General features: G+C 44.1%; 2 protein-coding genes and 1 pseudogene across 2 annotated transcripts; all 3 read right to left on the minus strand.

Annotated features, from left to right (window-relative positions):
• Positions 1–7,017: 7,017 nt before the first annotated feature.
• On the minus strand, positions 7,018–8,129 carry LOC140523478 (transmembrane epididymal protein 1A-like). Its single transcript, XM_072638326.1, has one exon. The coding sequence runs from the start codon at positions 8,035–8,037 to the stop codon at positions 7,165–7,167; it is 873 nt and encodes a 290-aa protein (XP_072494427.1). The 5' UTR covers positions 8,038–8,129; the 3' UTR covers positions 7,018–7,164.
• A 4,170-nt stretch (positions 8,130–12,299) lies between these two features.
• LOC140523480 (transmembrane epididymal protein 1A-like) lies at positions 12,300–13,392 on the minus strand. Its single transcript, XM_072638327.1, has one exon. The coding sequence runs from the start codon at positions 13,317–13,319 to the stop codon at positions 12,447–12,449; it is 873 nt and encodes a 290-aa protein (XP_072494428.1). The 5' UTR covers positions 13,320–13,392; the 3' UTR covers positions 12,300–12,446.
• Positions 13,393–17,593: 4,201 nt separating this feature from the next.
• Positions 17,594–18,771, minus strand: LOC140523481 (transmembrane epididymal protein 1A-like; annotated as a pseudogene).
• Between the last annotated feature and the right edge of the window lie 5,703 nt (positions 18,772–24,474).

The following is a 24,474-nucleotide window of genomic DNA, read 5'->3' on the forward strand; positions in this document are numbered from 1 at the left end:
CCCAAGACAGCATGCAATCTTACATGTGTTCTACACATACATTCCTATTAAATACATTTTCACATTAGTCATGTTGCATGGAAGAATTAAAATGAATGGGAGAAACCACAAGAAAAACACAAACAAAACAAAATATAACACAAGAGAAAATATTCTGCATTCCATTTCCATAGCTCTTTCTCTGGATGTGGATGGCATTTTGCCTCAAGAGTCCTTTGGGAATGTTTTAGGTCCATGCATGGCTGTGAAGGGCTAAGTCTACCAGAAAAATGCCTTGCACACTTTAGTTGTTACTGTGTACAATGATCTCCTGGTTTTGCTCCTTTCACTCAGCATCAGTTCATATAAGTCCTTCCAGGTCTCTCTGAGGCCTTCTTGCTCATCATTTCTTATAGCACAATAGTATTCCATTATGTTCATATACCACAATTTATTCAGCCATTCCCCAATTGATGGGCATTCCCTTGATTTCCAGTTCTTGGCCAACAGAAAGAGAGCTGCTATAAGTATTTTTGTACATGTGGGACCCTTTCCCATTTTTATGATTGCCTGAGGATACAGTCTTAGAAGTAATATTGCTAGGTCAAAGGGTATGCATATTTTTGTTGCCCTTTGGGCATAGTTCCAAATTGTTCTCCAGAATGGTTGGATCAGCTCATAGCTCCATCAACAATGAATTAGTGTTCCAACTCTGCCACATCTCCAACATTTATCATCTTCCTGTTTTGTCATGTTAGCCAATCTGATAGGTGTGATGTGATACCTCAGAGTTGTTTTGATTTGCATCTCTCTAATCAATAGTGATTTAGAGCATTTTTTCATATGACTATAGATATCTTTAATTTCTTCCCCTGAAAATTGCCTGTTCATATGCTTTGACCATTTATCAATTGGGGAATGACTTATATTCTTGTAAATTTGACTCAGTTCTCTATATATTTTTAAAATGAGGTCTTTATCACAGACACTAGTTGCAAAAATTCTTTCCCAGTTTTCTTCTTCCCTCCTAATCTTGGTTGCATTGGGTTTGTTTGTGTAAAAACTTTTCTATTTAATGTAATCAAAATTATCCATTTTGCATTTCATAATGTTCTCTTTCTCTTGTTTGGTCATTAATTTCTCCATTCTCTATAAATTTGACAAACACACTATTCCTTGCTCCCCTAATTTGTTTATAGTATCAGTCTTTATATCTAAATCATGTATCCATTTACACTTTATTCTTGTAGTGTCAGGCATTGGTCTATGTCCAGTTTCCACCACACTGTTATCCAGTTTTCCCAGCAGTTTTTGTCAAATAGTGAGTTTCTTATCCCAGAAGCTGCGATGCTTGAGTTTATCAAATAGTAGATTGCTATGTTCGTTGACTACTGTGTCTTGACTACCTAATCTATTCCACTGGTCTATCCTTCTATTTCTTAGCCAGCATCAAGTGGTTTTGATGATTGCTGCTTTATAATACAATTTGAAATCTGGTAGAGCTAGGACACCTTCCTTAGCATTTCTTTTCATTAATTCCCTTGATATTCTGGACTTTTTGCTCTTCCAGATGAATTTTGATATTGTTTTTTCTAGCTCTAGAAAATATTTTTCTGGTAGTTTGATTGCTATAGCACTGAATAAGTAAATTAATTTAGGTAGAATTGTCATTTTTATTATATTAGCTCAGCCTACCCACAAGGAACTGATGTTTTTCCATTTACTTAGATCTGACTTTATTTGCGTGAAAAGTGTTTTGTAATTGTTTTCATATACTCCCTGGGTTTGTTTAAGCAGGTAGAATCTCAGATATTTTAGAGTGTCTACCATAGCTTTAAATGGGATTTCTCTTTCTATCCTCTACTGTTGGGCTTTGTTAGTAAATATAGAATTGCAGATGATTTGTGTAGGTTTATTTTGTAAACTGTAACTTTGCCAAACTTGTTTATTATTTCAAGTAGTTTTTTACTTGATTCTCTGTGATTCTGTAAATATATCATCATATCAAAGAATGATAACTTAGTTTCTTCTTTGCCTGTTCTAATTCCTTAAATTTCTTTTTCTTCTCTTATTGATAAGGCTAACAATTCCAGTACTATATTGAATAACAGTGGTGATATAAACATGTTTGTTTCACCCCTGATCTTATTGGAAATGCATCTAGCTTATCTCCATTTCATATAATACTTGCTGATGCTTTTTAGATAGATACTGCTTATTATTTTATAGAAAGTTTGATTTATTCCTGTGCTCTCCAGTGTTTTCAATAGGAATGGGTATTGTATTTTGCTGAAAGCTTTTTCTGCATCTATTGAGATAATCATGTGGTTTCTGTTAGTTTTGTTGTTGATATGATCAATAATGTTGATAGTTTTCCTGATACTGAACCAGCCCTGCATTGCTGGTATAAATCCTACTTGATCATGGTGTATTATTCTCATGATAAGTTGCTGTCTTCTTTTTGCTAATATCTTATTTAAATTTTTTGCATCTATATTCATTAGAGAAATTGGTCTATAATTTTCCTTCTCTGTTTTGGTTCTTCCTAGTTTGTATCCCATATTTGTTTGGGATCCCATATGGGTTTTGATCCCATATTTGTATGGGATCTCATAGACTTAACACTGGAAAGAAATTTTCAGATTATCTAGTCTAACACTTCGACACTTCCCATTATACAAATGAAAAGACTGAGGCCTGGGAAGAGGAAATGATGCCTAAGGTTGTATGACTAGGCAGTAAAAGATAGAGCATTTGATCCCAGGTATTTGATCTCAGATCCTCTGAGTTCAGAACCAGGTACCTTTCTAAGATATTTCACTGCCTCACCTAATAACTCAGTGTAATTGACATAATAAAAAACGAAGCCCACTCTCCAAGTAATCCAAGGCCACTGGCCCTCAAGGGTTGACTCTTCCACATCTGAGTGTCAGCACTTCTTCCTCTTCCCTTTCTCGTTTTCTTCATCTCTACTCCTTCGTGACTGTCAGCTTTCTCCTTTGTGACTGTCAGCTTTCTCCTTTCCTGTTTCTTGTCTCCTTTCTCTCTCTGCCCATGGCCTGTCCCCTTTTCTCTCTAGACTTCAATGTTTTTTTTTTTCCTATTTCAGTCCTTGCACCCAACAGGAAGAGTGGCACAAGCTCTAGACTGGACATGAGCAACCCAAGGCATTCTGGGAGAAAAGGCTCCAAGACAGCCATTGTGGAGTCCAGTAGAGAAGACAGACCTTGGAATGGGGTTGTGTTGAAGGGCATAGCTTGAATTGTATTTTATAGCAACAAAAAGGGTTTAGGGTGTGATTTGGTTCAGTTGTTTGTTTTTAGTTATATGGGGGGAAGGTGGCAGGATTCAAGAAGGGATAAGACCTGTGCTTGGGGTGGATGGGACAATGAGAGAAAACAAAATGGGTCAATTATTTTGTTTCTGTTCTCTCTGCAAAAGGGAATTTTACACTGGAGGTAACAGAACAACAAACGATTAACAGTTAGGAAACTGATATTCAAGACAGCTAAAGAGATAGGAAGAGGTTACTTGATGAATTCAAGTTAGTTGGCCCAGAATATAACAAAAGAACTGCCACTGTGATGGCTGAGCCATTTTCAGGAATATGGGGAAAATCATAAAAAGTGGAAGGGGTGTCACCAGGTAAGACAAGAGCAAACATTGTCCTGGTCTCCAAAAACAGGAAAAAGAAATGAACCTGCCAATCACAGGCTAGTAAGCATCACTGCAATTCCCAGGGAAACTCTAAATCAAAAATCATTAAAGTGATGGTCACTGAGTATCTGGGAAAGGCACAGAGATAACAAAGAGCTAACCTGGCTTCATCAAGAACAGGTCATGCCAGACTCTGTCAATTTCCTTTTTTGACAGGATTACTAAGGCAATAGATGAGGAGGATGCTGTTGAAGTCATTTATTCAGATTTTAGCAAAGCTTTTGATAAAGGATCTCATACTATTCTTATGGAGAAGATAGAGAAATAAGGAGCAGAAAATATTATAATCCGATGGAGAAAAACTCTTTGACGGACCAGTCAAAGAGTAGTTATTAATAGTTGCTGTTATTGTGGCAAGTGTTCTCCAATGGAGTACCCCAAGGATCTGCTGTTCAGTGGGACTGGCTCCTTGCAGGTCTGGAAACTTTATTATATGGTCGCCCTTCCTCAAGTCTCTTCTCATTCCAGTTCATCCTCCAATCAGCTGTGATCTTCCTAAAGTGTTGGTCTGACCATTTTGCCCTTCTATTCAATAAATTCCAGTGGTTCCATATAACCTTCAATATCAAATATAAAATCCTTGATTTGGCATTCAAAGCTCTTTACTACCTGGCTTCTTCCTATCTTTCCATTCTTCTTACACATTACTCACTTCCATATTCTCTGCAATCCAGTGAATCTGGTTTCCTTCCTGTTCCTTGAATATGACATTCCATTTCTCAACTTCATGCATTTCCCTGACTATCCTTCATGCCTGGAATTCTCTCCCTTCTTATCTCCATCCATCTCAGATTCCCTGGTTTCCTTCAAGTCTCAGCTAAAATCCCACTTTCTGCAAGAATGCTTGCCCAATTCCCCTTAATAGTTCCTGCCCTCTATGAATTGTCTCCCAACATGAGATGTGGAGGGATCAGTTAGTCTTAGCAAGGAGAAGAGCCAATTCATCATCAAAGATGCGAGTGAAGGAGGAGATAATGGGTGATGACATCAGAGGAATGTAAGGTGAGGAAGAGGAGAAAAGAGCAAGGTGTCGTTAAATAACCTCAAATTTTTCACTGATGTATAAGGTAAGATCCTGAGTAAAGAAGACTGAGGAAGGGAGTCATGACCTGCTTGAGTCAGGGAAAGGTTTCGGACAATAGCTTTGCTGAATGGAATAGGGAATCCATTAGTGGGCAGGGGTAGGTTTGCCTTCCTGAAGCAATTAAGGGCCAGTTGAAATTAACTAACATAAATATGTAGCGGTTTCATCAGCATGATAGTTCGCAGCACGTTCAGTAGCACATGAGCGGGAACAAAGGAGGTGAATAATAGTAACGAATCAGGTTTTATGCTTGGCAAGATGTCATCAGAGATAGTGCAAGGAAAGGAGGGACTCAAGGGTAGAGGATAGGGTAAAACTGAACTGATTCACCACGAAGTCAAGAATGGGAAGAGAAAAAAAATAGACCCAGCGTAAAGATAATACAAGAGTACTGCGAAATAGATTAAAATTCATGGTAAGGACAAAGGGTACGAGTTAGAAGTAAAGGATCACGAGGAAGGAAAAGAAAAAAGATTGCGATCAGATAAAGAAAAGAAGAAAGAAAGGAAAAAAGGAAAGAAACAAGAATTTATTAAGTACTTACCAGGTGCCAGGTAGTGAATAAACATTGAGGACCCAAATATAAACTAAAAGTAAGACCGACCCTTCCCTCAAGGAGGGAGAGATACAGGGAGAGGAAAGTAGCCTTTGCAGAGGCATAGCTTTGAGATTCAGAAAACCAGGAACAGAGTAAGTAGAACAATAAAGGTAGGCTGGTGTCCTGGGCCCTTCCACAAAGTGGAGGCCCCAAAAGAAATTCACCAATGGGAGAAGAAGATGGATCTCGGGAGCTGTGGCAAGTTTCTTAGACTTTTCTAAGGCAAAGAAGCCTCAGGCACTGAGAGAAGTTCCAAGATGAGCCAACAGTAGATGACTGTGTGGTTTCGAAATCCCAAAAGCTAGAAACAGGGCAGGGAGGAGTATTCTTAATATAGAAATTGTCTCTCAGGTTCTTCATGTCCACAAGGGCAAGCCTCCTCAATCTTAGTGGATAGAAGAAGGGACTTAGGATGCAAGGCATAAAGCTAACCTGCTTCACCAAGCCATCAGTCAGGAGTTGCCATAGTCACCCTTGTGATCTGTTTTCCCAGGATGAAAAAGGATGGCTGCACTATATTGATAGAGCATAGTGGAGTTCACCTAGCACCTGGCACAGTTCTGACACATACCAGATGCTTCTTCACTCAGAGAAAGGAAATTACTTGCCTAACATCACAAAGCCACTATTCCAACTCAGTCCATGTGATTCCAAATGCCACAGGCCCCCTAAAATACAATAAAGGGCCTCTCCCCAGAGTGGCTACCTGGCAGTCTCCTGCCCGCACATTAGGCTTCACTCCACTCTTCTATGTCTAGGCTCCCAGGAATCTTTACTTCCCATTCCTGATTCTTCCCAGCTCTTCCTTCATGACTGATCATCTGCTTTCTCCTTTGTCTCTTTGACCATCCTCTTTTTCTTTCTCTCTCCCATCTTCCTTGTTTCCTGCTTCCATTGGCTCTCTTCCTCCTCCCTCCATTTTGACTCTCTCCTTCAAACATTGGACCCCTTGAGAAAAAGGCACAAACTGTGGGCAGAACATGAGAAACCCAGGGAATGCTTGGGTTATGGAGGCCAGAAGACAGGGCAGAGCTCCCAGAGGAAGGGACTGGTACTGGGGGAGTCTGGTTAAGGGGATGTCATTCATCAGACAGAGAGGTGAATTCTCTTTCACATCCTGACTATAAAGGTAGACAATTTATTAAGTTATTGTGCTAAGGCTGTCTGGGTGAAAGATTTCCTATCTCCCTTGTGCCCAACCCACAGAAGACTGCTCCAGCACCAACTAGTGTCCATCAATCAACAGTAACTATAGCAGATCCTTCTATGGGTCTTTCACATCTGCAAAGCACTCTGCATCAGTCCCCTCATTTGGATCTCTCAACCACCCTGCACAGTAGGTCTCATGAGGATTAGCTTTATTTTTAAGCTGAAGAAACTAAGTCTTAGAGAAGCTAAGTGACTTACCCAAGGTCACACAGGCAGTAAAATGTGAGAGATGGGATTTGGAGCTTGTTCTCCTCTGCCTTAGGGGAAACCATCCCTGCCATCTTCTCGATCATACTATCACTACCTCTGGCCAAACAGCTCAAGCTGTCAGAGGACAATCCTAATCCCTCCTCCTTGGTCACCTTGTTTTCAGATATCACCATGAGAGAGTCAAGAACTGCACGCATATAAAGTCAGACAAAACAAGAAGTTGGGATAAAGGTTGTCATTTTTATTGAAGAAATACCATCCTTCCTGGCTGGAGAAAGGTTCTCTGCCTTGCTCTATACCAAGGAAATGTTCTGGGAGTACTCATTCCATGGTGGAGAAAAGGCACAGCATGCAACTGTCTCACACCCTAGATCGTACCATCTTTCATCAGCTTCTTTAGCTCCTCAGTCATGGGATCTGTGGGGCACAGCTGGTACCTACCACTCTTTGCCACCTGCTGAGGTGAGTACCGATGTATCCAGAGGCTACAGAGCCCATAGATGCCAGCTATCACCAGAGCATCTAGGATCAAATGCCAGCAGAAGAAGGTGGTAAGGTACATGATCTCTTCAGGTTTATCTGCCTTCCAGGGATGACCAGTAATTGGATAAAAGAGAATACTTCCCACTTGGGCACACCATGAGCCAAACAGGAGAAACATCCATGTTTTGAACACCCAAAGCTCAGGTTGGTCAGGGAACCAAAGTTCAATTGTCAGCACCAGAGCAGTCAGCATGACGGGTATCACCAGCAAATTATGGCAATGGACTTCCAGGGCTGACTTACCCTCAGTGTGGGAGATGAAGATTAAGGCACTTCCTTGGAAGGCCAAGGCCAGGGCAGCCTGCTCCAGCTTCATCTGCTGCCTGGCCAGCCAGCTCCGACTCACTATGTCCACCATACCACTGAGGAAAAGGAAGCTGTATATAGTCACATGTTGCCAGGTGTTTTGATGCAAGAACCGTCGCTCAGGGTCTTCCCAGTCTATAATGGCAAGCCTATTTGTGCCTACTGGATAAAAGAAGGCACCGAGAATGCCAGGAATACAGACAAGGATCTTCAGCAAACCCTGAATGGGGAGCTGCTGGAGCCAGCCTTGTGGTCTCTTATCCCGGGGAGGAAGAGGTAGAATGAGGAGCCGCTGCTCCCTCAGGATGGCCAACGAAGTGAGTAAGGCATAGTAGAGCCCACAGAAAAACAAAATCACCCCAGGCATCAGGTGGCCCACAAAGTCAGTCATTGAGGCCCCAAAGTTGAGGACAAAGCTGAGGAACTTGAAGTCGAAGCTACTGCTTCCAAGGAGAAGCTAAATGTGTCAGAGGGAGAAAGATCCCGCCCATCCTGCCCACTTAGTGAATATGCCTCTCAGTTGACTCCACACCTTCCTGGGTTGTTCCCAAGGGTGGGACTAGAAGAACTCAGGGAAAGACTCCCTGAGGCATTCTCCCTCACTAAGGCATTGACAGGAGCTCTCTCCTCAGGTCTGCCAATAGCCCTGGCTCTTCTCCACCTTCCCAGATCCTGCCAGCTGAGATGTCAGCTCTAGCCCGACTAATCATGGAGAGACAGGAAGGAATTGGCTTGGAGTTCCTAAATGAGTTTAAAACACTTTCGCATACAACACCAAAAAGGACAGAGACTATAATAATATATATAATCAGATGTTATCAGCATAATATGAAACTCACCCACCAGGTCTGGCACCCTTGTCTTCCTGTCAGCACCCGTCAGACCTGTAAGTCGTTGCTTGGCTGTATTTTCCTTTTGAACCAATCAGTCTTCCTTCTATCCCCTTTCAAGTGCTCACATGCTTGCTTTCCCTCTGATTCCTCTCACACTTTCTTTTTCTAAACTTCTCACTTCTCCCTCTTTTCTCCCCCATACAGTACCTTCTGACTAGGGTTAATAGAAGCCTCTGTGGCATAAAGGCAGCACGCAGTCCTCACAGCACAAGGGACTGTGGCAAAGGGAATGGAGCTGCGATTGGGGGCAAGAATCAGCAATTTAACTTCATCCTGGACTAACTGCTAACTGGGTGATCTTGGAAAAGGTCTTGACCTCAAGCACATGGCATTTCTAATCCTCTTTCTTCATCTCTGAAATGAAGATAATAGTGCCTTACCTCCTACCTTGTCATTGGAAGGCTCAGCTTTCAAGCCCTATAAACATTCCAGGTGTTATTACAATTGTAGCCTGTTGGACTTGGGAGAGCCTTATCCCAACTTATATTCACACTGATAAATTGGGTCCCAGAGGGCTGTTGGTTCCATCTGTCTCTTTTGGCTCTAGGGGTACACCTGAGGAGTTAGAATGACTTTCTATCGCTATCAGATCAAAGTCCCATTCCAGCAGGTTCCATAATGCCAATCACCCAGTCAATGTCTCCTCAATATCACCAATACCATTGATTGGCACTCCCATATCATTGGACAGATTAACATCAGCTAGGTTCCACTAAAAGGATATTGGCAAAGAGCTGAAGTACAAACACAATCCCCTGAACCAGGAGCACACTCTACCCCAGACTTCCTTGGTCCCTGAGGAGACTGACTCAGACTGAAAGCATTTGACTTTTCAATAATCATTTTTAAAAATCTCACATATGGCCTTCTCACTCGAATGCGATCAGATAGAATAAAGGTGGAATTGCCCCCATGGGAATCTTTTGTATGTATACTCATTTCTAAATCAGCAGCCAATTAAAAAGGAAGACCAGAAACAGTTGTAGAAAACCCACCTGCACATGCTCCAAAGTAGAGAGCAAGGTCTTCTGCTGAGTGTTTCAACAAACGGTCTCACCAAACCTACCCATACTCCCCAGACTGGGCTCTTATTGGTCAATCCCCCATTATATAATCATAAGAAATCCATTGGATAACTGGTAATAGGGTCCAGGGCACTTTAACGACATAATGTGGTCATTCCACATCCTTCTGGAACTTCCCTTGTAGCCCTGCTCTCTGATAGGTGAGCATTTCATCTTTTCTTATTGAGTCTCAAAACTTCCATGCCACTTCCCAGTCTTCTTTATGCCACGTGGCCTCCCTCCAGCCTCCACTTCCATCCAGAACTGAAGGGCCCAGCCCATAGTCCTGGGATCTCCTAAGTGATCATTTCACCTTATCACATCAAGGAGTCTCAAGCCCTCCCCACCATTTCCCAGCCTTCACTTTGCTATACCATGGAGTGGAACAACCACTCTCTAGTTCACTTTCCAACTCTGGCTCAGAGAACAGAACTCTGATCAGTGCTGCCATTCTTCATCAGGACAAAACAATCATTTGTCTATCTGAAACACCCCTTCCTGATGTGTTTCATCTTTCCTTATTAGAATATAAGCTCCCTGAGGGCAAAGACTACCTTGCTTATTTCTGGCAGTATCCCCAGCACTTTAGCATCATTTCTGGAACATAAGAACGACTTTAAAAAGACTTTTTCATATTTTCATTCATTCATTTTGACTTTGACTTTCATTCAAGTATTTTGACAGGTAAAGTCCTGGCAACAGGATTCACTTGATTCTACTGGGCCTCAGGGGGCAGAACTAAGTGCAATGAGAGAAAGTTACAAAGAGGAAAAGTGGAATCTGAGAGCTGAGGGCTCAGTAGCCATTGGGACCTACCCATACTCCAAGAGAATCCTCCCTGTAACCCAACAAATGGTCACCAAACCTCTGTCTTCTTTAGGAGCAAAGGAACTTTGGTTCTTGTACAGCAAAACTGCTTCTGGTGGTTCCAGGTGAAAATTCCCTTCTGGATCACTGTCTTATTGTGGCAAATGGTTTGGTGTAGCTCAGTGAAACTTGGAGCCTGACCATGCAGGGTTATCCAAGAGAGGCAGGTCATAGTGGAGAGTTCTGATAACAGCTGATCCACTGGAGAAGGAAATGGAAACCCCTCCAGTATCTTTGCCAAGAAAATCCCATGGACAATCCTAAAATGATCAAAGAGAGGACACTGGAAGAGGAACACCTCAATTCGGAAGATATCCAATAGGCTACTAAGGAAATGGATGGCTGCTGCCATGACATCAATAAACTATAGTGGAGTCCACCTAGCACCTGGCACAGTTCCTGAAACGTAGCCAGATGCTTCTTCACTCAGAGAAAGGAAATTATTTGCCCAACTGCAATTAAAACTCAATCCATCTGATTCCAAATACGTTGCTATAGGCTCCCTAAAATACAGTAAAGACCTCTCCCCAGAGCACCTACCTGGCAGCCTCCTGCCCCCACTCTAGACTTGACTCCACGCTTCTATGTCTGGACTTTCAGGGTCTTTATTTCCCAGTCCTCTTCTTCCCCAGCTCTTCCTTCATGACCGCTCTTCTGCTTTCTCTTTTCCTGTCTTCTTTGTCTCTTTGCCCATCCTCTTTTTCCCTCCCATCTTCTTCATTTCCTGCTTCCCTTGGTTCTCTTCCTCCTCCCTCCATTTTGACTCTCCCCTGGCAAACACTTATCCCCCTGAGAAAAAGGCACAGACTGTGGGTAGAACATGAGAAACCCAGAGAATGTTTGGGTTGTGGAGGCCAGAAGACAAGGCAGAGCTCCCAGGGGAAGGGACCGGTATTGGGCGAGTCTGGTTAAGGGGATGTCATTCATCAGACAGAGAGGTGGATCCTTTTTCACATTCTGACTATAAAAGTGTGTGTGATCATCCTTTGTTGCCAAAGAAGACCATGCCATCAGAGAAATAATGACTTGACTTGCACTTGACTTTGTTTTGAGTGAGGGAGGGCTGTGCAGGTCACCAGCCTCACTTCTCCTCCAGAGCCATCTGAATCCAGTGACCTGACTGGAGATAACTCAGGATGAGGCAATTGAGGTTATGTGACTTGCCCAAGGTCACACAACTAGTGAGTGTCAAGTGTCTGAGGTGAGATTTGAACTCAGGTCCTCCTAACTCCTTCACTGATGCTCTATCCACTGCATCACCTAGTTGCCCTGAATATAAAGGTAGACAATTGTTCATTGTGCTAAGGCTGCCTAGGGGAAAGGTTTCTTACCTCCCTGGTGCCCAACCCACCGAAGACTGCATTCCCCTTTCCCTCTGGTGGAAATAGCTAAGCAAGGGCCCCCAGAGTACTAACCCCAACTTGTGCCCATCAATCCACAGTAACTATAGCAAATCCTTCCATGGGTCTTTCACATCTACAAAACCCTCTGAGCCAGTCCCTTCATTTGGATCTCTCAGCCACCCTGCACAGTAGGTCTCATGAGGATTAGCTTTATTTTTAAGCTGAAGAAACTAGGTCTTAGAGAAGCTAAGTGGCTTACCCAAGGTCACACAGGCAGTAAAGTATGAGAGGTGGGATTTGGAGCCTGTTCTCCTATGCCTTAGGGGAAGCCATTCCTGCCACCTGCTCAACCATACTATGACTCCCTCTGGCCAAATACTCAAGCTGTCAGAGTCCTAATCCCTCCTCCTTGGTCACCTTGTTTTCAGAAATCCCCATGAGAGAGTCAAGAAACTGCATGCACACAAAGTCAGACAAAACAAGAAGTTGGGATCAGGGTTGTCCTTTTTATTGAAGAAAAACCATCCTTCCTGGCTGGAGAAAGGTTCTCTGCCTTGCTCCATACCAAAGAAATGTTCTGGGAGTACTCATTCCATGGTGGAGAAAAGGCACAGCATGCAACTGTCTCACACCCTAGATCGTACCATCCTTCATCAGCTTCTTTAGCTCCTCAGTCATGGGATCTGTGGGGCACAGCTGGTACCTACCACTCTTTGCCACCTGCTGAGGTGAGTACCGATGTATCCAGAGGCTACAGAGCCCATAGATGCCAGCTATCACCAGAGCATCTAGGATCAAATGCCAGCAGAAGAAGGTGGTAAGGTACATGATCTCTTCAGGTTTGTCTGCCTTCCAGGGATGACCAGTAATTGGATAAAAGAGAATACTTGACAGTTGGGCACACCATGAGCCAAGCAGAAGAAACATCCATGTCTTGAACACCCAAAGCACAGGTTGGTCAGGGAACCAAAGTTCAATTATCAGCACCAGAGCCATCAGCATGATGGGTATCACCAGCAAGTTATGGCAACGGACTTCCAGGGCTGTCTTGCCCGCAGTGTGGGAGATGAAGATTAAGGCACTTCCTTGGAAGGTCAAGGCCAGGGCAGCCTTCTCCAGCTTCATCTGCTGCCTGGCCAGCCAGCTCCGACTCACTATGTCCACCATACCACTGAGGAAAAGGAAGCTGTATATAGTCACATGTTGCCAGGTGTTTTGATGCAAGAACTGTCGCTCAGGGTCTTCCCAGTCTATAATGGCAAGCCTGTTTGTACCTACTGGATAGAACAAGGCACATAGAATTCCAGGAATACACACAAGGGTCTTCAGCAAACCCTCAACGGGGAGCTGCTGGAGCCAGCCTTGTGGTCTCTTATCCCGGGGAGGAAGAGGTAGAATGAGGAGCCGCTGCTCCCTCAGGATGGCCAACGAAGTGAGTAAGGCATAGTAGAGCCCGAAGAAAAACGAAATCACCCCAGGCATCAGGTGGCCCACAAAGGTAGCCATTGAAGCCCTAGAGTTGAGGACAAAGCTGAGGAACTTCAAGTCGAAGCTACTGCTTCCAAGGAGAAGCTAAATATGTCAGAGGGAGAAAGATCCCGCCCATCCTGCCCACTTAGTGAATATGCCTCTCAGTTGACTCCACACCTTCCTGGGTTGTTCCCAAGGGTGGGACTAGAAGAACTCAGGGAAAGACTCCCTGAGGCATTCTCCCTCACTAAGGCATTGACAGGAGCTCTCTCCTCAGGTCTGCCAATAGCCCTGGCTCTTCTCCACCTTCCCAGGTCCTGCCAGCTGAGATGTCAGCTCTAGCCCAACTAATCATGGAGAGACAGGAAGGAAATGGCTTGGAGTTCCTAAATGAGTTTAAAACACTTTCGCATACAACACCAAAAAGGACAGAGACTATAATAATATATATAATCAGATGTTATCAGCATAATATGAAACTCACCCACCAGATCTGGCACCCTTGTCTTCCTGTCAGCACCCGTCAGACCTGTAAGTCGTTGCTTGGCTGTATTTTCCTTTTGAACCAATCAGTCTTCCTTCTATCCCCTTTCAAGTGCTCACATGCTTGCTTTCCCTCTGATTCCTCTCACACTTTCTTTTTCTAAACTTCTCACTTCTCCCTCTTTTCTCCCCCATACAGTACCTTCTGACTAGGGTTAATAGAAGCCTCTGTGGCATAAAGGCAGCACGCAGTCCTCACAGCACAAGGGACTGTGGCAAAGGGAATGGAGCTGCGATTGGGGGCAAGAATCAGCAATTTAACTTCATCCTGGACTAACTGCTAACTGGGTGATCTTGGAAAAGGTCTTGACCTCAAGCACATGGCATTTCTAATCCTCTTTCTTCATCTCTGAAATGAAGATAATAGTGCCTTACCTCCTACCTTGTCATTGGAAGGCTCAGCTTTCAAGCCCTATAAACATTCCAGGTGTTATTACAATTGTAGCCTGTTGGACTTGGGAGAGCCTTATCCCAACTTATATTCACACTGATAAATTGGGTCCCAGAGGGCTGTTGGTTCCATCTGTCTCTTTTGGCTCTAGGGGTACACCTGAGGAGTTAGAATGACTTTCTATCGCTATCAGATCAAAGTCCCATTCCAGCAGGTTCCATAATGCCAATCACCCAGTCAATGTCTCCTCAATATCACCAATACCATTGATTGGCACTCCCATATCATTGGACAGATTAACATCAGCTAGGTTCCACTAAAAGGATATTGGCAAAGAGCTGAAGTACAAACACAATCCCCTGAACCAGGAGCACACTCTACCCCAGACTTCCTTGGTCCCTGAGGAGACTGACTCAGACTGAAAGCATTTGACTTTTCAATAATCATTTTTAAAAATCTCACATATGGCCTTCTCACTCGAATGCGATCAGATAGAATAAAGGTGGAATTGCCCCCATGGGAATCTTTTGTATGTGTACTCATTTCTAAATCAGCAGCCAATTAAAAAGGAAGACCAGAAACAGTTGTAGAAAACCCACCTGCACATGCTCCAAAGTAGAGAGCAAGGTCTTCTGCTGAGTGTTTCAACAAACGGTCTCACCAAACCTACCCATACTCCCCAGACTGGGCTCTTATTGGTCAATCCCCCATTATATAATCATAAGAAATCCATTGGATAACTGGTAATAGGGTCCAGGGCACTTTAACGACATAATGTGGTCATTCCACATCCTTCTGGAACTTCCCTTGTAGCCCTGCTCTCTGATAGGTGAGCATTTCATCTTTTCTTATTGAGTCTCAAAACTTCCATGCCACTTCCCAGTCTTCTTTATGCCACGTGGCCTCCCTCCAGCCTCCACTTCCATCCAGAACTGAAGGGCCCAGCCCATAGTCCTGGGATCTCCTAAGTGATCATTTCACCTTATCACATCAAGGAGTCTCAAGCCCTCCCCACCATTTCCCAGCCTTCACTTTGCTATACCATGGAGTGGAACAACCACTCTCTAGTTCACTTTCCAACTCTGGCTCAGAGAACAGAACTCTGATCAGTGCTGCCATTCTTCATCAGGACAAAACAATCATTTGTCTATCTGAAACACCCCTTCCTGATGTGTTTCATCTTTCCTTATTAGAATATAAGCTCCCTGAGGGCAAAGACTACCTTGCTTATTTCTGGCAGTATCCCCAGCACTTTAGCATCATTTCTGGAACATAAGAACGACTTTAAAAAGACTTTTTCATATTTTCATTCATTCATTTTGACTTTGACTTTCATTCAAGTATTTTGACAGGTAAAGTCCTGGCAACAGGATTCACTTGATTCTACTGGGCCTCAGGGGGCAGAACTAAGTGCAATGAGAGAAAGTTACAAAGAGGAAAAGTGGAATCTGAGAGCTGAGGGCTCAGTAGCCATTGGGACCTACCCATACTCCAAGAGAATCCTCCCTGTAACCCAACAAATGGTCACCAAACCTCTGTCTTCTTTAGGAGCAAAGGAACTTTGGTTCTTGTACAGCAAAACTGCTTCTGGTGGTTCCAGGTGAAAATTCCCTTCTGGATCACTGTCTTATTGTGGCAAATGGTTTGGTGTAGCTCAGTGAAACTTGGAGCCTGACCATGCAGGGTTATCCAAGAGAGGCAGGTCATAGTGGAGAGTTCTGATAACAGCTGATCCACTGGAGAAGGAAATGGAAACCCCTCCAGTATCTTTGCCAAGAAAATCCCATGGACAATCCTAAAATGATCAAAGAGAGGACACTGGAAGAGGAACACCTCAATTCGGAAGATATCCAATAGGCTACTAAGGAAATGGATGGCTGCTGCCATGACATCAATAAACTATAGTGGAGTCCACCTAGCACCTGGCACAGTTCCTGAAACGTAGCCAGATGCTTCTTCACTCAGAGAAAGGAAATTATTTGCCCAACTGCAATTAAAACTCAATCCATCTGATTCCAAATACGTTGCTATAGGCTCCCTAAAATACAGTAAAGACCTCTCCCCAGAGCACCTACCTGGCAGCCTCCTGCCCCCACTCTAGACTTGACTCCACGCTTCTATGTCTGGACTTTCAGGGTCTTTATTTCCCAGTCCTCTTCTTCCCCAGCTCTTCCTTCATGACCGCTCTTCTGCTTTCTCTTTTCCTGTCTTCTTTGTCTCTTTGCCCATCCTCTTTTTCCCTCCCATCTTCTTCATTTCCTGCTTCCCTTGGTTCTCTTCCTCCTCCCTCCATTTTGACTCTCCCCTGGCAAACACTTATCCCCCTGAGAAAAAGGCACAGACTGTGGGTAGAACATGAGAAACCCAGAGAATGTTTGGGTTGTGGAGGCCAGAAGACAAGGCAGAGCTCCCAGGGGAAGGGACCGGTATTGGGCGAGTCTGGTTAAGGGGATGTCATTCATCAGACAGAGAGGTGGATCCTTTTTCACATTCTGACTATAAAAGTGTGTGTGATCATCCTTTGTTGCCAAAGAAGACCATGCCATCAGAGAAATAATGACTTGACTTGCACTTGACTTTGTTTTGAGTGAGGGAGGGCTGTGCAGGTCACCAGCCTCACTTCTCCTCCAGAGCCATCTGAATCCAGTGACCTGACTGGAGATAACTCAGGATGAGGCAATTGAGGTTATGTGACTTGCCCAAGGTCACACAACTAGTGAGTGTCAAGTGTCTGAGGTGAGATTTGAACTCAGGTCCTCCTAACTCCTTCACTGATGCTCTATCCACTGCATCACCTAGTTGCCCTGAATATAAAGGTAGACAATTGTTCATTGTGCTAAGGCTGCCTAGGGGAAAGGTTTCTTACCTCCCTGGTGCCCAACCCACCGAAGACTGCATTCCCCTTTCCCTCTGGTGGAAATAGCTAAGCAAGGGCCCCCAGAGTACTAACCCCAACTTGTGCCCATCAATCCACAGTAACTATAGCAAATCCTTCCATGGGTCTTTCACATCTACAAAACCCTCTGAGCCAGTCCCCTCATTTGGATCTCTCAACCACCCTGCACAGTAGGTTTCATGAGGATTAGCTTTATTTTTAAGCTGAAGAAACTAGGTCTTAGAGAAGCTAAGTGACTTACCCAAGGTCACACAGGCAGTAAAGTATGAGAGGTGGGATTTGGAGCCTGTTCTCCTATGCCTCAGGGGAAGCCATTCCTGCCATCTTCTCAACCATACTATGACTCCCTCTGGCCAAACAGCTCAAGCTGTCAGAGTCCTAATCCCTCCTCCTTGGTCACCTTGTTTTCAGAAATCCCCATGAGAGAGTCAAGAAACTGCACGCACACAAAGTCAGACAAAACAAGAAGTTGGGATCAGGGTTGTCCTTTTTATTGAAAAAAACCATCCTTCCTGGCTGGAAAAAGGTTCTCTGCCTTGCTCCATACCAAGGAAACGTTCTGGGAATACTCATTCCATGGTGGAGAAAAGGTACAACATGCAACTGTCTCACACCCTAGATGGTACCATCCTTCATCAGCTTCTTTAGCTCCTCAGTCATGGGATCTGTGGGGCACAGCTGGTACCTAGCACTCTTTGCCACCTGCTGAGGTGAGTACCAATGTATCCAGAGGCTACAGAGTCATTGATGCCTGCTATCAACAAAGTATCCAGGATCAAATGCCAGCAGAAGAAGATAATGAGGAACATGACATCTCCAGCCAGTCAGCGAACCAAAGTTCAATCATCAACACCAGAGCAATCAGCATAATGGGTAACACCAGCAAGAGGTGGGAACATACTCCCCGGGCATCTTTTCCTTGAATGTGGGAAATGAAGAGCAGGAAGGCCAAGGCAGCCTGCTCCAGCTTCACCAGCTGCCTGACCAGTCATCTCTGACTCACTATGTCTACCAGACCACTGATGATAAGGTATACATGGTCACATATTTCCAGAAGTTGTGATACAAGAACTATCGCCTAAGATATTTCCAGCCCATGACTGCTAATCTGTTTAATGATGGTGGATGGTAGAGCTCATTTATGATGGCAACTGTGCAAGTAGCGACCTTCACTGGAAATCTGATGCAACTAGCTCCATGGTCTCTTGTCCCAGGACAACTGAGAACCATTGCCAGCCATGCCAGCATCTCATAGTAGAGTTCAAACAAGAAAGAAAACAGAACCAGAGACCAGAGGTCCCATGAATATGGTCATATGAAGTCAGTGCCAAGAGCAGAGTGAGGAGCACCAACTCTGAGTGGAACCACTCCCAAGGAGACGGAGCCTCTGAGCTCCAGATATCAGTCACCACTTGGGCCTCTCCCATGCTGCCCACTCAGAGGATTTGCAGGACCTCTGGCTGATCCTATCACAGGATGAGCTGGCTTATCTGCTCCCAAGGGCTGGATTGTTACAGTTTAAGGAAGGACTCCATCATCTGAGCCATTCTCTCTCATCAGGGCATTAACATGAGCTCTCCCCTCAGTTTAGCCAGTTTCCCTCACTCTTTTGCCACTTCCCAGCTCCTGCCTGCTCTAGCCCACCTCCTCCTGACACTCTAGCCCTGGAGAGACTAAGAGGAATAAGTTATTACTAAACTGCTGCCCATTACAGATTCCATAACTGAATCGTTTCCATTTGAATTGTCTTAGGAAGGTTCTGAAGACCACTTGGCAGGAAAAGGTACCAAGCATTGAGGTCCTTTCTCAAGCTGAACTGCCAAGCATTCAGACTCTATTGCAGAGGGCACAACTCCAATGGGTTGACCACCTTGTCCAAATGCCAAACATATGTTTCCCTAAAAGATTATTTTACAGAGAACCCATACAAGGCAAGTACTTACATGGAGGTCAGAAGTGGTATGAGGATACTTTCAAAGTCTCTGAAGAGCTTTGGAATTGATTTGGGATTCAGGAGACACTGGCACAGGACAGCCCAGCATGGCATACCCACCTCAAAGAAGGCACTGTGCTCCACGAGCAAAGCAGAATCACTGTAGCTCAAAAGAAACATGAGAAGCACACATCTGGGGACATCTCCATCCCAAATGTTCAAACAGGCTATTTTGTGTCTGCCTTATAGTAGAGCCTTTTGAGCTTATATAGGACTGATCATCAGCCACAGTGGGACACACTGTACTTTGACCCTGACATAGTGAGGTCACTTTGACCCTCTTCAGATACAGAAGACAAACAACACCTAAACTGCTAGGAGACTAATTCCATCCCTGCCATTAAGTGACATCCATCAACACACAAAGATTCTTCCTCCCTAGGCCTTCATCACCCGGCATATTTAGTTTCAGGGTCATAGGCTGCATGGCCTTCAAGTCCTTGGCACCTGCCTCCTTCCTATTTGTCATCTTTTCCTATTTTTATTTCCATCCTCTCTCAAGTAACAACATTCTTTTTTCCCCATTCTCCCATCACCACTTCCTTTCCCTTCCTTTTCTCCTTTTCCTTATTACCGTTTTCCTTTGTTCTTCCTGACATCTGGCACCCACAGAATGGACATCCATTTGTGAGAGATGCCCTCTATCTGGCATCTGGAATATATAGTATGGTAGATAGAGTATCAGAGTTGGGGTCAGGAAAACCTAGGGCTTGATTCCTCTATCTAATGCTTACAGATTTTAGGGCAAGTTATAGGTTAAGTGACTTATCCTGAGTCACATGGCTTGTAAGTATCTGAAACTGGATTTGAACTCAGGTCTTCCTGACTACATGCAGCCTGGTGCTCTATTACCTAGTTGCTATTCCCTAGCTAATGGCAGCATGGCAGAAAAGTATCTCATGATCTTAGTACAAGGTGGCCCTTGGGCTCTCCCTGCGGGATGGTCCTTCTCCCCTCATCACTTGCAACTGAGCAGAAGTCCTACATAAGGAGACTGGGGAATGTGTTATGTACTTTGTGATGTCCATGTTGGCACCCTTCCTCTTTCTCCTCTACTTACTCTGCCTGCCATGCACTGTTTCCATGAAAGAGAGACAGAGACAGAGAGAGAGAGACAGACAGAAAGAGACACAGAGACAGAGACAGACAGAGGCAAAGTTCCTGGGGCATGACTGTGACATGACTCCTGCTGCTAGTGTGACACACTCAGGTAGGATATGACCAGAACCACATGGAAAATAAAAAAGGGCCATAGATAGCTCTCCACCCACAGAATCCTGAGAACATCAGGAGGCCATCACAAAGGGAAGAAGTGGAGATGGACTGGGAGCCACAGGGTAACAAGACCATAGCTGCCCAGACCAGCTGTCTTTTAAATAGCTTTGAGCTGCTAAGTTGGAAGGCAGAATGATTTCCTTCATTGTCTTGCCCACTTTCCCTTGTACATGGTCCTGTCTCTGTCTGTGTCACTATGTCCTGAGATGACCTGTGCCTAGCCCTTCTCTCATCTCTTTGATGTAAACTACCAGCCTGTTGGTGGCATTCCCCCAGACATATCCAGTGTCCCACTGTGGCTGATGATCAGTCCTGTATAAGATCAAAAGGCTCTACCATAGGGCAGACACAAAATAGTCTATTTGAACATTTGGTGCAATTGGGGAAGAGGGTTTTAGAGAAGACTGGTAGCTGATGGCTCCATGAAGGCACACGGTCTATTTCTCTTTGACTTTGCTCTATGTACAATGACCCAAATGATCACAACATGGAAAGCCTCTGTGTAATGTGATGGCATCAGACTGAGAACGGAGAGAAGGGAACCCAGCCGGGATTAGGGCTTCTGAGAGAGTTACTAGTGAACTTAGCCATCGTATAGTCATATTCTGAGTGTCATTTCTTTTCGTCCCCTAGATTGATTTTGGACCCAACTCTTGAGAAATTTTCCAAACTGCTCATCTCAGCTGCTGTACTGTGGAAAGATCACCAGTGGGGTCTGAAGACTGATTTCAAATTCCATTTCTGTTATTTACTACCTTGGTAATTTGGGGCAAGTCATTTAACCCCCAGGCTTCTGTTTCCTTATCTGTAAAATAATGGGGTTGAACTAGATGAACCTGTCGAGCTGCAGAGCTGTAAAACTCCTATTCAGTGAAGTCATGGGTAGGGAAAGCAGCCTTGGCACTTGTAAGTTAAGTGCCCTCTGGTGGCCAATTGAAATATGGCAGCCTCCCAGAAAGACCATCCCATTCATTACAGAAGTCAACAGCATTAAGGCTTCAGCAGTTATAAAAACAAAGAATGAACTGTATTACAATATCCTTGCTCTGGTATCCTTTGCCTCCATTTCCCTGAATATAAGATTCAGTCAATTAAAGGAGAGATCTTAATTCCTGGTAACTAAATCAGTCGAGAGAGTATATTGTTGATTTAAGTCAAGAAAGAATATCCTTTTATCAACCAAATCAAGAGAGATTGTATCTCTTAGTTTGTCTGAGAATCCCCATTACCGGGGAGATTCATTTTCTGATGAGACAGACCTTCCAAGGGGATGTCATCATTAGTACTGCTGTTCTACATGGTAAGGCAAAAATCTTAACTGAACTACATTATCTTTGTTTTATCCTGCTTCGGGTGTTTCATTCTTTGTCCATTGATAGTCTGACTACCTTCTCCTTTTGTTCTTCCTGACATCTGGCACCCACATAATGGACACCCATTTGTGAGAGGACCACCCTGTATCTGGCATCTGGAATATAGAGTATGGTAGTATAATACAGACATTAAATCTGTACATTTATTTGGGCAGTATCATCATTCTATTGCATAGTCCAACAAAAAATAGCCAATATCCCTCCAATTGTTTGCTTTACTTTATTTCTGGGTTTAATGATTGAATTTGTCTAAGTCCTGAGTGTGGCTTTGTAGGTGATCGGCCATAACCCTGCCACATTTCAGTTGCCATTCCGTCCCCTAGGCACACTGAACATGGTGTAATAGAGTAGACCACACAAGCACAGTCTGACTATATGTAGTGCTTAACTATGATAACTTAATTATCATAGAAAGACAAAGGATAAAAATCAAGTATATTTCTACCAGGTTTTAGGGTCAACCTGCACGTACAGCTGAGGTGGGACAATCGCCTTTCTCTTTACATGCTACTGGTACACTTTCCTTATTTATTCTCATCCCAGTTTCTAAGGTAATCAGGGTGATATGAAATATTTTCACGTTAATTACTAAAAATGACACCTCTCACTAATTAGTTAGCTCTGAGACCCCAACACAATTTATTAAGTACAATTTTTTACAGTTTCCTAAACTGTTACATATTATGTATTTGATAAACTAAAGAAACTTCTTTTCCCCTAAATCATTTAACTTCTCTGAACCTCTGTTTACTCATCTGTAAAATGAGAGATTTGAACACCTCTAAGGGCACTTTCAGGTTGAAATATATGATCTCCCTATCTTGTTTCACTGTCTTGCTCATTTTCTCTACATACTAAACTCCCTAATTTTTTAGGCTTACACAGACTTCAAAGTTACTGGCTATACTATACTGTTATTTAACAGTATAACCAGCAACAAAACCAAGACTTATGATGTATTTGTTTTGAGAAAGATCAGTCAGTTCATCTTTAACTATCCTTTCTGCTTCTGAATTCTCCTCAGTTCTTGAAACATAGTCCCACCATTCAGTCTTCTCAGGATATCCAAGTCTCTTCTTAATAATTATTTTCATATTATCTCATAATTGAAATATTCAATATTTCATATTGAAACACGAGCGTTAGTACAGTACTCATTGAGATCTTGCCCTAAAGTACCAGAAAGATTGATACTTCATGTGGAAGGCTGAGACAGAATGTTTTCATATTATTGTACTAGTTAATACAGGGGAACAGAAAAGGGACGTGGGAAGAAAATGAAAAGTTAGGAATAGGTTGGGAAAGAGGCTGCTATGCTAGGTAGTACAGTGAACAGAGCACTAGACCTGAAGTCAGGAAGTCCTGAGTTTAAATCCAACCTCAGATGCTTACTAGCTCTGCGACCCTGAGCAAGTCCTTTCACCCTGTTTGCCTCAGTTACCTCATCTGTAAAATGAACTGGAGAAGGAAATGGCAAACTCCTCCAGTATCTCTGCCAAGAAAACCCCAAATGAGGTCATGATTGAAATGACAGAACAAGAAATGGTAACATATTGGGAAAGGAAGATGATATGAAAAAGTGGTCAGTAAAAATAATTTTAAGCTAAAAAAAAAAGACAAGGGCTAGCCTGGGTTCTTTCACTGTCCACTGTGCATGTGGCTGCCCCCGGTGTAAATGAGCCCTTGCACAGCTCTCCTCCTGTCCCTACAGAAGTCTGAGCCTGCTTCAGGTCAGCATTACCCTTATAGCTAAGCTGCCGGAAGCAGGCCCCTGGCCTGTCGGCTCTGCTGAAACATGGCGGCTCACCGTGTTTCTAGTTATTCATGTCCTAGGACTAGGGGCAGTGGTCCAGGGCTCAGCTTTCAAACCTCTCTTTGGATGTTGTCTCCTTTCTATTATAAGTTCCTTCAGAGCAGAGACTGGTCTTTTTTTATTAATTGTATCATCTCCTGCACCTAGCAGAGTGTCTGGCACACAGTAGGTGCTTAATAAATACGTAGTGAATTGGATTGAAGTTAAGCATCACTTGTGTACATGTGACTGGCCCAAGATTCCTTGAGGACCCAGGCTGAGCCATAGTAGATTCTAGGCCCAAGCTTACCCTCCCTGACCAGAACAAGGCTGGCTTCCAGGAAAGAGAGAAGGTCGGACAGCTTCATCAGTCCAGCCTTTTGGAAAGCTGTAGCTCACGAGGCTTGTGTGCTCCTGTTTTATAGCAGGGCAGCTCTGAGTGAGAAGTCCTCGCTGCCTGCCTGTGTGTGTGTTGGCAGAGCCAGCAGGTTAGCCAGGCTTTTTGCCAAGCTGTTACTCATGGGGCCCGCCCAGCATGCTCCAAGCCTTCCATCACTGCCCCAGCTGCCAGGAGAGAGGCAGAGAGCTCAGGGTAGGCTGTGGTTCCAGCCACAGCCCTAGCCCAGGCCCCAGGGGCACAGACCCAGTGACGGAGGAGATGGGAGACAGGTGCCTGCCTGTCAGTCTGCTCCTTGTTTTCCCTCTGCACCCCTCCAACCACAGACCCCCAGTCCACACCAGCCACAGTTACTCCCTAAACCATGCCTCCTCCCTCTTCAGGCTTCCCATCTCTGAAGACAGAAAGCAGGAAAAACCACCAGCCCCCAACAAGTCAGGGACCTCATCCCCACCACAAGTGACCTACAGCCCAGAGCTCCCATCCCACAGTTCTCCCTTCCTCCTCAACGAAAAGAAAATGTCAGACTCA

The sequence above is a fragment of the Notamacropus eugenii genome, chromosome 2, assembly GCF_028372415.1.
Source record: "Notamacropus eugenii isolate mMacEug1 chromosome 2, mMacEug1.pri_v2, whole genome shotgun sequence".
In the NCBI taxonomy this organism is placed as follows: Eukaryota; Metazoa; Chordata; class Mammalia; order Diprotodontia; family Macropodidae; genus Notamacropus; species Notamacropus eugenii.